An 18,515-nucleotide genomic window follows, 5' to 3' on the forward strand; every position below is an offset into this window, starting at 1 on the left:
TGAGGTAGAATCCACAGAGCACATTTTACTGAGCTGTCCCATCTACAACGATTTAAGACAGTATCTTATAACTCCATACTTACCCCAGCTCAGTTCCCGACAAAGAGGAAAGCAGACAGCGTATCTGCTAAATAAGTCTTCTGGGAAAACAACTTTCTCAGTGGCTAAATTCCTTTTCCTGGCACTCAAGTGTCGGAAGCGTATAATTGAATGCCTTGATGTGGGTTATCTGTGAGAGGTCTAGTACTGTGGCCATACCTTATTTATGTACCCCTATGATGTTATAGACTATAATTGTTGTGTAATGTTTTATTTCTGACTATCGGTCGAATAAAGAAATTGATTGATTGACTTCAGTGCTTCCAAAATTCAATCAGACACAGCCTTCCTAGGTGTGCTGCTGCCCTCCAGGTGTTATCAGACTCCAACTTTCATCAACCCCAGCTAGCATTGCCAATGGACAGAGATGATGGTAGCAGTAGTCTGACAACATATGGAGAACACCAGGTTGAAAAAGATTGTTGAATAGCCGTGATGGCTAGGAAATTGCATTCATTCATTCATTCATTCATTCGTTTTCATTAAAAACAAAAACAGAAAGCTGAATGCTCTGAGGGTGTGTAGAACCTTCACAAAGGGCTTCCCCCCATTGCTTGAATTGCACACCCTCTGACATTTCCCCTCCTTTCAGTCTTTTCTCTCAAAAATCTATTTCCAGATGTGAAGCCTTCTAACATCTTGGTGAATTCCCGGGGAGAGATTAAGCTCTGTGATTTTGGAGTCAGCGGCCAGCTCATCGACTCCATGGCGAATTCCTTCGTGGGCACTCGCTCCTATATGTCTGTAGGTCCCTTTGCTATGTCGGTTGTGCCACCTTTGGTTGTTACATTGCAATAAGCAGAAACAGCGTGCTGCTGAGGAATACAAATACAGTGGTGCCTCGCAAGACGAAAAGAATCCGTTCCGTGAGTCTCTTCGTCTAGCGGTTTTTTTGTCTTGCGAAGCAAGCCCATTAGCGGATTAGCGCTATTAGTGGTTTAGCGGCTATTAGCGGCTATTAAAGGCTTAAGGGATTAGCGGATTAGCTGCTAAAAGGCTATTAGCAGCTTAGTGCCTTAGAAAAAGGGGGTGGGGAGCGAAAAAAAAACCCCCAGGAATCGCAAGACATTTTCGTCTTGCGAAGCAAGCCCATAGCAAATTCGTCCTGCGAAGCACCTCCAAAACGGAAAACCCTTTCGTCTAGCGGGTTTTCCGTCTTGCGAGGCATTCGTCTTGCGGGGCACCACTGTAGTACCTCCAACGTTAGTGATGGACGATGCAATGTAAGAGGTTCTTCACTGACCACTTAGGGGGTAAAATTAAACGTGCTGATCCCAAACTGTAGTGCAGTTCCCATTCTTAATATTTGCTTCCGCAAAGGAAAAAGAAGAAAGGAGGCCTTTTCAGTAACTGGCTATGATGATGGCTTTCTTCTTTGGGTGGTGAGCTCTTCTGCCTTTTTACAGGCATTGCAATTCTGAAAGCCCGGGGCACGCCTTAATTCCAAAATTCTCTTTATTTCTCAAGGTCGCCCACTCCTTCATCTGGACTAGGCAACAGGCTGCAAAGTACAGTGGTGCCTCGCAAGACGAAATTAATTCGTTCCGCGAGTCTCTTCGTCTAGTGGTTTTTTTGTCTTGCAAAGCAACCCTATTAGCAGCTTAGTGGATTAGTGCTATTAGCGGTTTAGCGGCTATTAGCGGCTATTAAAGGCTTAAGGGATTAGCGGATTAGCTGCTAAAAGGTTATTAGCGGTTTAGCGGCTTAGAAAAAGGGGGTGGGGAGTGGGAAAAAATCTCAAGACTCGCAATACATTTTTGTCTTGCGAAGCAAGCCCATAGGGGAATTCGTCCTGCGAAGCGCATCGAAAAACGGAAAACCCTTTCGTCTAGCGGGTTTTCCGTCTTGCGAGGCATTCGTCTTGCGGGGCACCACTGTACCATTTCAAGTCAGGCTTGAGGTTGGTTGTTGTTCAAGCCTGAACTAACCCACCTCTCTTCTTTTGACCGCTTGCAGCCTGAGCGCTTACAAGGTACTCACTATTCGGTCCAGTCTGATATCTGGAGCATGGGCCTCTCTCTGGTGGAGCTGTCGATTGGAAGGTATCCTATCCCTCCGCCAGATGCCAAGGAACTGGAAGCGATATTCGGCCGCCCCGTGTTCGATGGGGCAGAAGGGGAATCCCACAGCATCTCACCACGGCCCAGGCCTCCAGGACGCCCTGTTAGCGGTAGGCATTGCATGAGGACGGGGGGAGAGGTGTTGTTGACAGTCAAGTTTTAGTCACTGGGATTTGTTTCCCAGTTCAGGGTGCAAGAGCGAAACTGGGTCTGATTGCTCTAGGTTAGTGTTGCCAAGTTAATTTGGACCAGACGAAGGAGCCCTGACGGCGGCCTGCCGAAAACCTCTGTGAATGCTCGCAAGAGGTCTTGAGGCAGTTCAGTGTATTGTTTTTAATCGCATTTTGTTGAATGAAGAATCCTCTCATGACCGCTTTACTTGCATCCCATACCGTGCTCATCTTTATCCCCTTATTAACATTATTTGCAAAATAGTCCTTTAAACATTTCTGAGCATTGTCTACTATTTTCTGGTCATCAAAAAGACTTTCATTCAGCCTCCACCTATAAGATTTTTCTTCAAATCCTTTCAAAATGGCTTTTACCGCGTTGTGATCTGATAATACCTTTGGTTGGATCTCAATTTTTAACAATCTTGTAGTTAATTCATTGGACACCCAAATCTGATCGATTCGTGACATTGATTGGCAGTTCAGTGTATTGGTTAGAGCAGGTGTGGGGAGCATCTGCCCCTCCCCAGTGTTGCTATATTATTATTATTATTTACTGGATTTATATACAGTGGTTCCTCAGGTTACATACGCTTCAGGTTACAGACTCTGCTAACCCAGAAATAGTGCTTCAGGTTAAGAACTTTGCTTCAGGGTGAGAACAGAAATCGTGCTCTGGCGGTGCGGCGGCAGCAGGAGGCCCCATTGGCTAAAGTGGTGCTTCAGGTTAAGAACAGTTTCAGGTTAAGAACGGACCTCCGGAACGAATTAAGTACTTAACCTGAGGTACTGCTGTAGCGCCCTATACCTGGGTGGTTCACAGAATAAAATCAAGGTATAAAACCACAATAATAAAAATTAAAACAACAACCCAATAGCACCCCCCTCCCTCAAAAACCACATTTTAAAGGGGCATAGGATGTAAATCGGATCAACCAAAGGCCTGGTTAAAAAGGAATGTTTTTGCCTGGCGCCTAAAGGTGTATAGTGAAGGCGCCAGGCAAACTTCCCTGGGGAGAAAAGGGCAAACTTCCCTGGGGAGAAAAGGCCCTGTTCTCGTGTTGCTACCCTCTGAACCTCTCGAGGAGGAGGCACCTGAAGGAGAGCATCGGAAGATGATCTGGGTAGGTTCATCTGGAAAGAGGCCGTCTTTGAGGTATTGTGGTCCTGAGCCATTTCAGGCTTCATAGGTCAAAACCAGCACTTTGAATTGGACCCGGAAACTAACCGGTAGCCAGTGCAGTCGGACCAGGATCGGTGTAATAGGCTCAAACTGTCTTGCTCCGGTGAGCAACCTGGCCGCTGAATTCTGCACCAGCTGAAGTTTCCGAACTGTCTTTAGAGGCAGCCCTATGTATACAGTGGTACCCCGCAAGATGAATGCCTCGGAAGACGCAAAACCCGCTAGACGAAAGGGTTTTTCATTTTCTGAGGGACTTTTTCGTCTTCTTGGTGGCCACCATCCCATCGGCTCACGTCGGCTCTGCCGTTACCAGAGAGGCACCTCCAAGATGGCCGGGCCGCGAGGAAAGCTCCGAGAAGATCTGTTGAAATTAATGGGCGTAAACTCAACTCACGTTCGTTCTTGTCAGTGGGCCAGCTCTGAATCAAACCTAGCAGCTTGGGTGGGGCCGGTTGGTCACACAGCCAGTGTCCAGTGCTTGCTCTGACTCCACTGTCTTGGTTCCTTTTTGTTCATGCAGGCCACGGGATGGACAGTCGACCTGCGATGGCTATCTTCGAATTGCTGGACTACATAGTTAATGAGGTTGGTGGCTTGAAGAGGCTCTGTTAGTTTTTGTGGGTTCTTTCCCTGCATAGTTTTAATAGGGGTGGGGGTGGGGACAGAAACAGTACCCAGACACATAGAGCTTACCGTATTTTTTGCTCTGTAAGACTCACCTTTTCCCTCCTAAAAAGTAAGGGGAAATGTGTGTGCGTCTTATGGAGCGAATGCAGGCTGCGCAGCTATCCCAGAAGCCAGAACAGCAAGAGGGATTGCTGCTTTCACTGCGCAGCGATCCCTCTTGCTGTTCTGGCTTCTGAGATTCAGAATGTTTTTTTTCTTCTTTTCCTCCTCCAAAAACTAGGTGCGTCTTGTGGTCTGGTGCGTCTTATAGAGCGAAAAATACGGTAATATTTCAAAGCTCTCTTAAGCCACAAACAGTCTAAAAGAAGCAATATATCAATTTTTTAAAAGGTGCAGTGCAAAACCAATGGAACAGCAGTATCAAAACACACAAAAGTAAATAAAGCCGAAGTTCTGAGGACTCAAAAGCAGAGTCCAGCCTTATAGGTCAGGGGAAAGCCTGTGCGAAAAGGTAAGTCTGCGCAATACGCCTGAAGCAGCTGGCGGTTGCCACTTTGACGTGTGGCAGAGGGAAAGCCATTCTGTAGAACGGGGCAGCAGCAGAAAATCCTTGTTTTTGGATCTCCGCCCTCACAGAATCCAGGGCCTTGTATTGAACCTGGCTTCTCGAGCAAGTAAACCCACATTCCGGATGTCAGGGAACTGCCATCGGAGCGGGAGGCGGAGAGGAGGCTCCCGGACGATGGAGGAGAGGGTCCCAGTAGGGAGAGAGGTAGCCCATCCGCTGGGGAAGGTAATCAGCGTAACACCAGTGGAGAAGGGGAGGAGATGGGGGAATCGGAGAGGTGGCTCCAGGACTCCTCGCCGGAGACCAGCGGAGAGGGGACAAGTGCTCCTTTGCCCACACCCACCCTGTGCAGAAAGCTTTCGTGCAGGCAACAGGGGAGGAGACTGGGCGTCAAACAGCTTTTATGTTGGAAGCGGTTTAAGAAACGAACGCCCACTGACGGATTCTGCCAGCGACTGAGGCAGCCACGGAATAGAGGCTGTCCTGTCAGGAAGGGTTCAACCATGCAACCTAGCCATGAGTAAAGGCAACTTACACACAAGCAATCCCTAGAACCATTACACCTGTCTAGAGAGGCTGGCAAAAACGGAGGTGTTTGGGAGCCTGTACCTTTAGCAAGCTGCGTGAACTGCTGCCTAAATCATATTGCTTGCTCCCACCTGTGTGTGCATGGGTGGGGGACCCTGTGGCCCCCACGGGGACATTGGAGTCCAGCTTCTATCGGATCCAGCCACCACGGCCAATGCCCCAGCGATCAAGGGAGCCGTAGGCATCAACGCCTGAAGGGCCACAGGTTTCCCATGCCTGCTGTATGCCTTCCTAACCCTCCCCCCTTTCTTTTCCTTTAAAATTTACGAAGAAGCACCACAACCAGGGTATGAACGCTGCAGATTAACGCATTTTTCGCTCTATAAGACACACCAGACCACAAGACGCACCTAGTTTTTGGAGGAGGAAAACAAGAAAAAAAATATTCTGAATCCCAGAAGCCAGAACAGCAAAAGGGATCTGGCTTCTGGGATAGCCTCTTGCTGTTCTGGCTTCTGGGATAGCCGCTCATCCTGCATTCGCTCCATAAGACGCACATTTCAGGAGGGGAAAGGGTGTGTCTTATGGAGCGAAAAATATGGTAAGCCAAACCCGTTTTCAGCCCTGCCTACCTGCCTAGTTTGGCCTGAGAAGGCTGGCCCATGGAGCCCGAAAAGTTCCTCATCCCTGCAGCATGGGGACAGAGAGCAGGGTCAGCCTACGGGACCCAGGTTCACATTGCGCACCGCAGAGAGAATCCACAATTCACAAGGGCATAAGTTGCTGAAATGCAGGAGTTATTTGGGATCTCGAAGAGACGTGTGGTGTTATGTAAGACTCTGTGGACTAGGGAAAGAGCAGATGGACTTCGGAGACAGTCTGCAGAACAGACAGTACTGGGCATTGGTGCCCCTGCAGAGCTGTGCTCTGCCTCCTACATTTTCTGTCTCGTCTCTGCAATCTGTGAAGACCAGGCGCTTTTCCCTTTTTGAAGCAGAAGTCAAGATTCTCGGGATGTTCATGTTCTCCAGTCAGGGACTGCTGCTTTCGCATCAGTCCTGGGCCACTCTTGTGTTTAATAATAATAATAATAATAATAGGTAAAGGTAAAGGACCCCTGACAGTTAAGTCCAGTCGCAGACGACTCTGGGGTTGCAGCGCTCATCTCGCTTTTGTCTGCAGACCGTTTTTCTAGGTTATGTGGCCAACCTATTTATCTACTTGAACTTTCTGGCGTGGTTTCGAACTGCTAGGTTGGCAGGAGCTGGGGCCAAGCAACAAGAGCTCACGCCATCGCGGTGGTTCGAACTGCCAACCTTATGATCGTCAAGCCCAAGAGGCTCAGTGGTTTAGACCACAGCGCCACCCGCGTTCAACAATAATAATCATAATCATCATAATAATTATAATGAAGATTTTATTATTTATACCCCGCCCATCTGGCTGGGTTTCCCCCAGCCACTCTGGGCTGCTCCCAACAGAATATTAAAAACACGATAAAACATCAAACATTAAAAACTTCCCTGAACAGGGCTGCTTTCAGATGTCTTCTAAAAGTCTGATAGTTGTTTATTTCCTTGACATCTGGTGGGAAGGTGTTCCCACGACGGGATGGGCTCCCGTTGCTCTGTGCCTGCTCCTGCCAACCTAGCAGTTTGAAAGCATGCCAAAAAGTTCAAGTAGATAAATAGGTATCATTCCGGCGGGAAGGTAAACAGCATTTCCGTGCCCTGCTCTGGTTCGCCAGAAGCGGCTTAGTCCTGCTGGCCACATGACCCAGAAGCTGTACGCCGGCTCCCTCGGCCAATAAAGCGAGATGAGCGCCGCAACCCCAGAGTCGGCCACGACTGGACCTAATGGTCAGGGTTCCCTTTACCTTTATATATATCTTGTTAAAACTTGGAATTGCACATTGATTTATTTTTTAAGCTTTAGCATCCAGCACTCAGCACATTACAGTTGCTAAATGGGCAAAATAAATTAAGTGGTTCTCTAAGACGCTCTGCAATATTCATGTGGCCAGATTTGGCATGCCAGCCCACGCCTGATAATGATTTGACCCATGGATCCTCTTTATTGCAACCCCTGCCCATCTTTTATTCCCCTCCCCATCCATTGTCTCCCATCACCCCGGCTGCTTTTCTCAGGGGCATCTACTTTTCCTGGGTTCCGACATGTCTTAACCTCTGTGTTCCTTTTCCTCCCCTCTTATCTCCAGCCACCTCCAAAGCTGCCAAACGGGGTTTTCACTCAAGAGTTCCAGGAGTTTGTAAATAAATGGTAAGCATTTGCTTTCATCGGTGTTCAAATCCCAGTGGGCTGAGAGGGGAAGAGTCGTCTTTTCCAAATGCACACGGCCACAAATGCCGCAGTCCCCCAGGCTTCCCAGGGAGCGAGAGCCAGTCTCCACCAAGGATATTTTCTCCCCTTTACAGTTTTACGCAACAACTTGTTAACTTTTACTGTGCAATTCTATTCATGTAAACTCAAGAGCTTAACTCAGAGCTTAAGGGGACGCAGGTGGCGCTGTGGGTAAAATCTCAGCGCCTAGGACTTGCCGATCATCAGGTCGGCGGTTCGAATCCCTGCGGCGGGGTGCGCTCCCGTTGCTCGGTCCCAGTGCCTGCCAACCTAGCAGTTCGAAAGCACTCCCGGGTGCAAGTAGATAAATAGGGACCGCTTACTAGCGGGAAGGTAAACGGCGTTTCTGTGTACTGCGCTGGCTCGCCAGAGCAGCGATGTCACGCTGGCCACGTGACCCGGAAGTGTCTCCGGACAGCGCTGGCCCCCGGCCTCTTAAGCGAGATGAGCGCACAACCCTAGAGTCTGGCAAGACTGGCCCGTACGGGCAGGGGTACCTTTACCTTTACCTTTAACTCAGAGCTTATTTCCAGGTACATATTTTTTGGAGGGAGGGGTGTAGGATAGAGCCTTCATAACTGGGGTGTCCTCTAGACCAGAGGTCGGCAACCTAAGGGCGCCATTCCCCCCCCCCCCCCACCGACATTTGCCACCCTCTCCCTCACCGCGGCAGAACCTCCTCCGTCCTCCTGGTGCAGCAAATCGCCAGCCAATTGTCTGCTAAGGTTTGAGGCGCTGGCCAATGGATGAGCGGCGGCTGCGCGTGGCCAAGAGGAGGAAGGGGCCTGGGCTGAGCTGGCTGAGTGCATTTTCAGCAGCCCTTAGTTGGAGCGAGCTGTTTGCCGCTACGGCTCGTGTGTGCTTATATATATTTTGAGGGTGGGGGTGAGTTAGTGCAGCCAATGGAACTGTACAAGGACCCACCCAAAGTATGGCAGTGCTGATAACCTAAAGAGTGTGGCCTTTTTAAAAAAAGAAATCTGATTTTTCCCCCCTCCTTGTCCCACACAGCTTAATTAAAAACCCTGCTGAACGGGCAGATTTGAAGAAGCTGATGGTAAGTCGATAAGGATTCCATATATGCACAATCGGGGCCGGCCCACCCCTGAGGCAAGGTGGTGCGGCTGCCTCGGGTGGCAGGATCCACAGGGGCAGCAGACCCGGCCTCCAAGGAACGCTTCACCAGCAGCTGCATCGCCCTGCCTCAGGTGCCAAAACGTCTTGGCCCGGTCCTGCTACGCATGTTGCGTCAGAATGAATTCAGAATCTCAGTCCAGCTCCCAGCAAATGCAAAGTTCTTCCATTGGAATCAGTTAAGCATTTTGCGTGTGATTATTACCCCTTTTCATATACCGTATTTTTTGCTCTATAAGACTCTTCCCTCCCAAAAAATAAGCAGAAATGTGTGTGCATCTTATGGAGCGAATGCAGGCTGCGCAGCTATCCCAGAAGCCAGAACAGCAAGAGGGATTGCTGCTTTCGCTGCGCAGCGATCCCTCTTGCTGTTCTGGCTTCTGAGATTCAGAATTTTTTTTTCTTGTTTTCCTCCTCCAAAAACTAGGTGCGTCTTGTGGTCTGGTGCGTCTTATAGAGCAAAAAATACGGTCTTTCTGTTCAGGGCAGAATGGCGAATGGCTGGGCATTGATGGATGGAAGATGAATCTCCATTCCTTCAGCCTCCGAAACAGGTGTGGGGAAGCTTTGGCCCACCAGATGTTGCTCCAATCAGCCCCAGGGGGCGTGGCCAGGCTGAGGATGATGGGAGTTGTAGTTCAGCAACATCTGCAAGTCCTAAGGTTCTCCCCCCCCCCCCAACGCTGCTCTCAAACTTCACACAGGCACCGCTCCACGAGCTCTGAAGCTTTATCTTCAACTCCGTCTGGCCTAGAAACTCAACGCATGAAATGGAAACCGAGGTTGCTCCGCGCCTTGCAATATTTAGACGCACACCTTACGATGCCGCAAGTTCGCCTCTGCATTGCCCTGGCATCCTCGGGAGCTGTTTCCCAGGGATGTTGAATTCCTTAATCCGTATCAGATTCCTCAGTTGTCTGTGAAAAGCACTAGAGCGGGGGCTGGGGGACCTTTGGCCCTCCGGGCGTTTCCTGGACTACAACTCCCATCACTCCCAAGCTGTTCTTCGGGGTGTGGCTGATGGGAAGTGGAGTCCAGCAGCAGCCGGGGGCCCCAATTGTCCCCTAGCCCTGCGCCAGGTCATTCTTGCTTCAGGGCAGTGACATTGTCCCACAGTGGACAGTGTGCTCAGGTGGTTCCCATCCCCAGCAGAGCTGCAACGTGACTCTGTGCATTCGTTGGATCGCAGTTTTGAGCTACTGTTAAAAGGGGGAGCAGGTTTCGTGCCGGCACCATCAGCCTGACTTCCCCTAATTGTTTACTTTACCCCCTCCCCACCAAAAATCCTGTAGTGCAAATACCCACAAGATTTTTCCTACCTGTATGCTTGCGATTTGCCTACACCTGAACAACTACCGTATTTTTCGCTCTATAGGACGCACCTTGTTTTAGAGGGGGAGAACGGGGGGGGGGATCTCCCCCTCTCTGCACAGCGCCCCTTCAGCGAAGCGGTAGGAGAAACGGAGCCCCTTCCATTTCTCCTCCCGCTTCGCTGAAGGGGCGCTGCGCAGAGAGGGAAAACTGTGCAGCACCTCTCCAGCAAAGCGAAGCCTGGAGATCAAGAGGGATCGGTGTGCACCGACCCCTCTGGCTCTCCAGGCTTCAGGCGGCTATCCGCAAGCCTTCGGAGCATTGAGGCCTTCTCACAAGCTGTTGAGTGGATAGCTTTATTCTGCTCGGTGCTGCTTCATCAACACACCTGGGGAACAGACTCCCTCAGGAAGATGGTGGAATCTCCTTCCTTGGAGGTTTTTAAGCAGAGCTTGGGGGGCCATCTATCATGGATGTTTTATCCGAGACTTTTGTATTGCAAGGGGTTGGTCTGGATGACCCCCGGGGTCCCTTCCACCTCTGTTCTAGGATTCTCTTAAATTTCCTGCGGGGAGCACAGGGGCCAAGCTGCGTATCTCTTATACCTGTGGCCCTCCAGATATTGGTGGGAAACGCTTCCTATACATCCTTGATCACTGGCCATGCTAGAAAGCGTTGGGAATCCCAACAGCATCTGAGAACCGCAAGTTCTTCCTCTCTCTTACGGAGTCGGGTCCCTGGCTGCTTAGCTCCCTCTGCAGGCCACGCCAGGAGTGTTTCGATGGCTGTGTTCGTGCAAGCTTGCTGTGGCTGCAAGCCATGCATTTTGCTTCTGACATGAGTCTAGCCCAACTTTCCATTTATTTATTTTTTAAAATAATATTTATTAAACGTTTAGGAGTTACACAAAAAAGGAAAAAAAGTGAAAGGAAAAAAGAAGAAAAGAAAAAGAATACAAAATTACATACTATGCCTTGTAACGTAGGCAGAGCTTTGCGGGAAGGTTTCTAAGTGTACGTTTTGATGTTTACACCTCCTCTTTTTTTTTCTCCTTTTCCAGAATCACGCCTTTATCAAGCGCTCCGAAGTGGAAGAGGTGGATTTCGCCGGCTGGCTGTGTAAGACGCTGCGGTTGAACCAGCCCAGCACTCCCACCCGCACCGCCATGTGACCGCCAAGCAAGCCGCCTTCTTCCCCTCTACTCCTCCTCCTCCTCCTCCTCCTCCTCTCGCGCATCTTGCTTGTCTGCTGTCGTCCGCCAGCCTTCAGCAGAAGAACAGAACCCGCCTCTCGGCCAGCCTCTCCCCCGCGACCTTTTATTCTTTATTTTTGGCTCCGGAACAGCAAAGGCGCCGCAGTTCGGAAGCTGCCCGGTCATCCAGACAGAGCAGAAAGCGGGCTTGCTTCACCCTCTTCCTGTTCCGTTGTTCGGCTCCATCCCTCTCCCCGCAGCTGAGTGTGGATCTCTTCAGAGCTTCTGACTCTGGGCAAGGGATTGGGGAGGGGGGCGGGTTGTGTACAGCAGCGGCGAGCTGCTTTTTCCTTTTACGTTTTGTGTCACCAGTTTTGGGGGAAAGGGACAGGCTGTGCCTTCTTTCCTTTCTTCTTGTGCACTTGCTTCCTGGGTGGGGGGCCTGAGAGGCGCAGGCAGGCTTGCCGGACGGGTGCTGCAGTTGGGTGGAGACACGTGGAGCAGCTTGGGCGGAAGTGGGCCGATTGGCCGACGGAGCAGCATGGCAGCTTCGCCGGCCTTGGCTTGGGTCCTTCCTAGAGCCTGCAAGCGGACCGTGCGATTTTAAGGAAGTTTGTGTCTGGTGGTTGAGAAGCTAGCAGTCAATTCCTTCCCATTCTCTCCTCCTCCTCCTCTTCCCCTCCCCACGGTTTCTGCATTCAGTTTCTTTACAAGAGCAGTTTTTAGCTCAACTTGCCCTCTTTGTGTTTGTGGGGAGAGGGAACGTCCACGGCTTCGAGGCGAACGTGGAACCGTCTTCACGTGTGTGTGTGTGTAATTTTTACATACAAATGCAACACGGGCACCGAGGTGTTGTATCCGCCGCTAGTCGTGCTTGGCGTAGACCCGCTGAAATTTGCGGACATGCCCATTTTGTGTGCCTGCGTTTCGGTGGGTCTGTTCTGGGTTGGGCCTCTCTGGATGCAACCCCACCTGTGGAAATTGTGTCGTCATAAATCATGTGTAGAATTGGGGGGGGGGGGACACAGCAGTCCACACGCTGCTTCCCCAAAGACATGACAGTTTTAAAGCCATCTCCTTCCGGTCTTAACAGAGTGCTTTATTTCTGAAATCAATGTGCACTAACTCGTCAAGTGGAGGGCGGAGGTCAGTAGTCCTATGCGGGTATTTATTGGAGGAGAATCTCAGCTGCTAATTCTTGACGGCGGAGGGGGCGCATTGGCCGCCTCTTCCACTCCAGCGCACGCTCCGTGTGTGTTATTCCTCGGGCCTTGCGGCAGAGGCATCGCTCTCCCGATAAAGGTGCCGTCGGTTTCTGCCTTCTTGGTACTACGTCTCTGTTTCCGAGAGTGTGTGATTTAATGGTGAAAGAGTTCTGCGCTGCAATTGGATGCTTCTCGCTGTCTTCTTGATGCTGCTGCCCTCCATAGCTCAGAGGAGCCCTCACCTCTGGAGCAGGTGAACTGGAAGCAAAGCTGTTGGCGGTGGTTAGGCTGCCTCCCTCCCCTCCTGCCCCCCCAGTCCTTCTTCTGCACCTCATCCCCAATCTTAACACATCCTTCTTTAAACTTCCATCTCTCTCTTTCAAACTCCTCCCCCCCTTCTTTCATTTCCAGTTAATTCCTTTGCCATTGGCTTTTCGCTGTCCAGGTAACTTAAGGGGGGTTTATGAGCGAGACCCAATACACATTTGCCCTACAGCCCATTTTCATTCTTTTTTTAAAAGCATGAAAAAGGAGGCTCAGGTGCTTCAAAGTTCTCCAGCACCTCGCAGTCGATAAGGTTCTGTTCTCCTTGAATACCGGGCCCTCTGCCATTCTGGGAAGTGTGGGAATGGGCGTCCGGCCAGCCATCGTGCCCCACCCCTTCAATTCCAGCAGGTAAGCCACAGCTGGGTGGCTGAACCAGGTGGAGTCCCCAAATCGGGGCTTGCTGAGGGCGATGTTGAAGAGGCGCTGGCCATGTTCCGTCCTTGCTTGGGTTTGCGCCTTGGGGTGCAGGACTTGGCGCAGGCCAAGCGGCAGGTGCGCTGACGGACGAGTCACTCGGCCACAACAGAAGCCGGCAGCTTGCAGTGGTACCACCGCTTTCCTGTTAGCTCACCTTGCTAGGAACCTTGCAAAAAACCCCATCTAAGGTGAAGCTGCTTTTAAAAGACACGGCTGCCTTGAGCTCCCCGACGCAAGGGGTTAAGTTCTCCCCAGCCTGTCTTGGCACTCGAAAGGTGGCAGAGCCGGTGGGTATCTTGGCATCTGTGCATGGCACGACCGGCTGGCATGGTTGCCAAGTGCTTCAGGGGAGAGAAAGGCCCACCATGATGTCTCCCAACATGTTTCCCAGAGCGTCTCCATGTGGGTAGGGGAACTTTGTGGAGTGCCTAGGGGGTGGAATGCCTTCCCAAAATTTCCAAAGGTTCTTGGGTTGCCAAGAGCAAAAGGCTCTCCCTCTATTGGCACTGCGACCTTAAATCCCTGGGACTCTGCAGAGATTAGGGACACAGAACAACATTTAGCCACAAGTCGAAGGCGCAATTCTTGACTTTGGTGAACTGGGCTGGTTTCTTGCCTTCAGGACTTAGTGGGGCAATGTGCTTTTTCTCTCTCCCAAGCCCTTCTCAGAGAAATCCCCTACCCCACTCAAAAAAATAACAATAATTCACTCTTCTCTCACCGAATCCTCTCCTCATATACTCCTTTTTGCTTTCAAGAGTCTGCAAACTTCCTTCTGTTTCTCGGTGGCTTGTCTGTGAAGGATATTTGAGTATCAGTGCTTTATATTGACTCCCACCCGATTGCAGGGCAAAGATGTAAGCTTTGCACAGAACTTTGAGAGAGAGAGAAACTGAGCCCATGTGTGTCTCTTCACTGCTTTGAGTTTTTCTCCTCTCCCGCAAACCCCCCCCCCCCCCGGACTGCTAGCATCTGATATGATCTAAAAGGGGCGGCAAACAGGACCCCCGCAAGCCGACGGAGGACTGCTGGCAAGATTACCCAGGCCAGGGGAGAGACCCTCCGTTCTTCCCCACTGATCCATGTTTTGCTGCTGATTGTGGATACGGAATATACTGGGTATGGAACGAAAGCAAAATAAAAACGGACTGTGCATTTTATTTCCCCTTCTAAATAGTGTAAGTGACTCGATCGTGGATTTGGAAAGAAACACAGCGTTTGGAAGGCGTTCCACCCCACCCCTTTTAACCTCGCAGTTGCTCTTCTTTGGTGTGCTTTCTAAGCGAGACTGACCATGTCGTTGCCGTCTTCATAAAGCAGCAAGGGAGAAAGATGGGTGGATTTTCTTGTAGGGCGGAGATTTACTGCGTGTGTTTTCTCCCCCTAGAGCAAACTTGCAAATTTTCAATCCTCTTTAAGCGGGCCGAAGGAAATGGGAAGAGACCCCCTTAGCAGATCTATAGGCGACATTTCTTGGGTGGGGTGGATCAGGGAGGGGGGGCCTTTTGTAACTTAAGTCTTTTCCCCCTCAAACTATAATTTGAAATCCATTCCCGCAGCCAGATCCCTTCCACTTTTGACACTGTCTGACAGCTGATTTAATTCCCCTCTCCCCTCACTCCCAAGTGCAAACATAGTTTTATCAAATGGGGTAACTCCTGAGGATCTGAATGTATAATATTCAGTGTTTGAGTTAAAAGTTGTCAATGAACTTAGTGGGATCATGTGATCTAATTACTGTACTTTTTTTTTTTCATAATGCTTATATCTATCTGAACAGTGAGGCTTTTGCTGGGTGTGTGGGGGGGTGCATTTTACGGTTCAAAAATATTTTTTTTGGTTACGTTTCCTTTTACGGCTTTGGTTTCTTGGGGAAGGGGGTTTAAGAATGTGCTGAGCGTTTTGACGGTGCTTTTTTTTTTTTTTTTTAAGAAACTATTTTCACCATGGGGAGATGAAATAAATGGCACTTTACATTAAGAAGCCCGGTTTCCTGTGGATTTTTGTTCGCAGTGTGTGAGCTGAGAGGCCAAGGAAGGCCTCAGTTATGCTTTGTTTTGCAAAGTTCTTCTTAGTTTATCGCCTATTAGTACAGCAAAAAATGGGTAAGCACAACCCACCATTGTTAATAATAATAATAATTTTTTATTTATACCCCGCCCTTCCCAGTTTAGGAAACCGGACTCAGGGTGGCTAGCAACAATTTTAAAACACTTAATTGATGCTACAAAAAAAGAGCATAAAATATGATATAAAGCGCAAATAAGGGACGCGGGTGGTGCTGTGGGTTAAAGCCTCAGCGCCTAGGGCTTGCCGATCGAAAGGTCGGCGGTTCGAATCCCCGCGGCGGGGTGCACTCCCGTTGTTCGGTCCCAGCGCCTGCCAACCTAGCAGTTCGAAAGCACTCTCGGGTGCAAGTAGATAAATAGGGACCGCTTACTAGCGGGAAGGTAAACAGCGTTTCCGTGTGCAGTTCTGGCTCGCCAGAGCAGCGATGTCACGCTGGCCACGTGACCCGGAAGTGTCTCCGGACAGCCCTGGCCCCCGGCCTCTTGAGTGAGATGGGCGCACAACCCTAGAGTCTGCCAAGACTGGCCTGTACGGGCAGGGGTACCTTTACCTTTTTAAAGCGCAAATAACAATAAAATCAAAAATCAATTTAGGGGGGAAATCCATCCAATAAACATTAGATGATCACCAGGACTAGCTGGCTAAATTAGTCCCACTTGGGCCAGGGAGGAGACCAGAGGAGAATTAGCTGTGGGGTCTCAGAGAGGGTAATCTTCATAAAAAGGGGAGGGGGAGGGAAGGAAGGGGAACCAAAGATCAGGCTAAGTTCAAATTGAAACCAGGCGAAATAGTTCTGTCTTACAGGCCCTGCGGAAAGAAGTTAAATCCTGCAGGGCCCTGGTCTCCTGGGACAGAGCATTCCACCAGGTCGGAGCCATCACTGAGAAGGCCCTGGCCCTGGGGGAGGATAGTCGGACTTCCTTAGATAGCAACGAACATTAAGGCCGTAACACCAGCATACAAAAATCAGCATGCAAGAGTTAGGCAGAGTGGATCGTAAGGAAGCTTCCCTGTAATAATTCAAACTAGCTCAGCACAATCGTTCCTTGGAAGTCAAACGGAATTTGTTCCAGAAGTCCGTTCGACTTCCAAAGCGTTCGGAAACCAAAGCGCGGCTTCCGGTTGGCTGCAGGAAGCTTCTTTTGCAAGTCTACCACACATGAAAGAACATTCCCTCCAACTCTTTGCATCTCCAGCACTTACCGTATTTTTCTGTCTATAAGATGCTCCCATGTATAAGACGCCCCCTATTTTGGGGGACTCAGATTTAAGAAAATGGGGGGGGGCACTATCCGTGTATAAGACATCCCCTAATTTTGGACATTATTTTTTAGGGGAAATCCCTAGTCTTATACATGGAAAAATACGGTATCTGATTCAGTCTTATACATCTTGGCAGGCCTGCTCTGATGTTAGATAACATCTGCGAATCATTTTCAGGTAGTTCTTCACATTCCGAATTTGTATTTCCACATCCCAATCATTTGGATGACTTGAACCAAACACAAACCAAACTAGCGGCAAAGATTGACTGAAATCACCGCAGTTCCTCTTTGAGATGGGCTTCTTAAGCTCTGCTTAAACGTTGCCCCACAAGGGATTACTTTGGCAGTGATGCTAAGCGATTATACTATATTTTACCTCCCGTGGTACTCAATATCTACCTCACTCTTGCCAGGGGGAGGTAATCCAAAGATGTGGACTCAATTATCCCTCTCCTCTCCATCAGGGGATGTTCCGAACCAGTGCTTAGGTGTGGCAATGGACTGGATGAGGTCCAGTAAGGCTAGACCAGCCTTTCTCAACCTGTGGGTCCCCAGATGCTGTTGAAATACAACTCCCATCACTCCTAGCTACCAAGGCCAGAGCTCAGGGATGATGGGGGTTGTAGTCCAACACCACCTGGGGACCCACAGGTTGAGAACTGCTGACCTAGACCCATGGGTAGGCAAACTAAGGCCCGGAGGCTGGATTTGGCCCAATCGCCTTCTCAATCCAGGCTGCAGACGGCCCGGGAATCAGCGTGTTTTTACATGAGTAGAATGTGTGCTTTTATTTAAAATGCATCTCTGGGTTATTTGTGGCGCATAGGAATTCGTTCTTTTTTCTTCAAAATATAGTCCGGCCTCCACGAGGTCTGAGGGGCAGTGGACCGGCCCCCTGCTGAAAAACTTTGCTGACCCCTGGACTAGACTCAATCCAAGCAAGATGAAGACGCTGCAGCTGGTGGATGCTTCATGAGCACAGATTATATATTCACCTTTCTTTTGACAAATGGAAAATTCCTCACTTCAATAAAGAATCATAGAATCACAGAGTTGGAAGAGACCACAAGGGCCATCGAGTCCAACCCCCTGCCAAGCAGGAAACACCATCAGAGCACTCCTGACATATGGTTGTCAAGCCTCTGCTTAAAGACCTCCAAAGAAGGAGACTCCACCACACTCCTTGGCAGCAAATTCCACTGTCAAACAGCTCTTACTGTCAGGAAGTTCTTCCTAATGTTGAGGTGGAATCTTCTTTCTTGTAGTTTGGATCCATTGTTCCGTGTCCGCTTCTCTGGAGCAGCAGAAAACAACCTTTCTCCCTCCTCTATGTGACATCCTTTTATATATTTGAACATGGCTATCACATCACCCCTTAACCTCCTCTTCTCCAGGCTAAACATGCCCAGCTCCCTTAGCCGTTCCTCATAAGGCATCATTTCCAGGCCTTTGACCATTTTGGTTGCCCTCCTCTGGACACGTTCCAGTTTGTCAGTGTCCTTCTTGAATGGAGGGGGGGAATTATAATTTATTTAGGGGACCACTGTAAGGGGATGAAAACATTGGCAAGGTTTTAATGTCACTTGTAATGTAACAAACCACTTTGGATAACACGGACAGATAGTAAAGGTAAAGGGACCCCTGACCATTAGGTCCAGTCGTGGCCGACTGGGGTTGCGGCGCTCATCTCGCTTTACTGGCTGAGGGAGCCGGCATGCAGCTTCCGGGTGATGTGGCCAGCAGGACTAAGCCGCTTCTGGCAAACCAGAGCAGCGCACGGAAATGCCGTTTACCTTCACGCCAGATCTATCTATCTACTTGCACTTTGATGTGCTTTTGAACTGCTAGGTTGGCAGGAGCAGGGACCGAGCAACGGGAGCTCACCCTGTCATTGTGGGGATTCGAACCGCCGACCTTCTGATTGGCAAGTCCTAGGCTCTGTGGTTTAACCCACAGCGCCACCCGCGTCCCTGACACGGACAGATACAAAATGAAGAT

At 49.9% G+C, this 18,515-nt stretch overlaps 1 protein-coding gene across 1 annotated transcript in view; it reads left to right on the top strand.

Moving 5' to 3' along the window:
* The window catches only part of MAP2K2 (mitogen-activated protein kinase kinase 2), a 34,109-nt gene extending 18,944 nt beyond the window's left edge, over nucleotides 1–15,165 (top strand). The window contains exons 6-11 of the mRNA XM_083421777.1: nucleotides 719–843; nucleotides 2,056–2,269; nucleotides 4,033–4,097; nucleotides 7,454–7,515; nucleotides 8,608–8,653; nucleotides 11,102–15,165. Coding sequence (XP_083277903.1) covers nucleotides 719–843; nucleotides 2,056–2,269; nucleotides 4,033–4,097; nucleotides 7,454–7,515; nucleotides 8,608–8,653; nucleotides 11,102–11,212 — 623 coding nt within the window. The 3' untranslated portion in view covers nucleotides 11,213–15,165. The remainder of the gene's footprint in view (nucleotides 1–718; nucleotides 844–2,055; nucleotides 2,270–4,032; nucleotides 4,098–7,453; nucleotides 7,516–8,607; nucleotides 8,654–11,101) is intronic.
* Nucleotides 15,166–18,515: the final 3,350 nt, after the last annotated feature.

The sequence above is a fragment of the Podarcis tiliguerta genome (genome assembly GCF_965153285.1).
Source record: "Podarcis tiliguerta genome assembly, chromosome: 18".
NCBI classification, from domain to species: domain Eukaryota; kingdom Metazoa; phylum Chordata; class Lepidosauria; order Squamata; family Lacertidae; genus Podarcis; species Podarcis tiliguerta.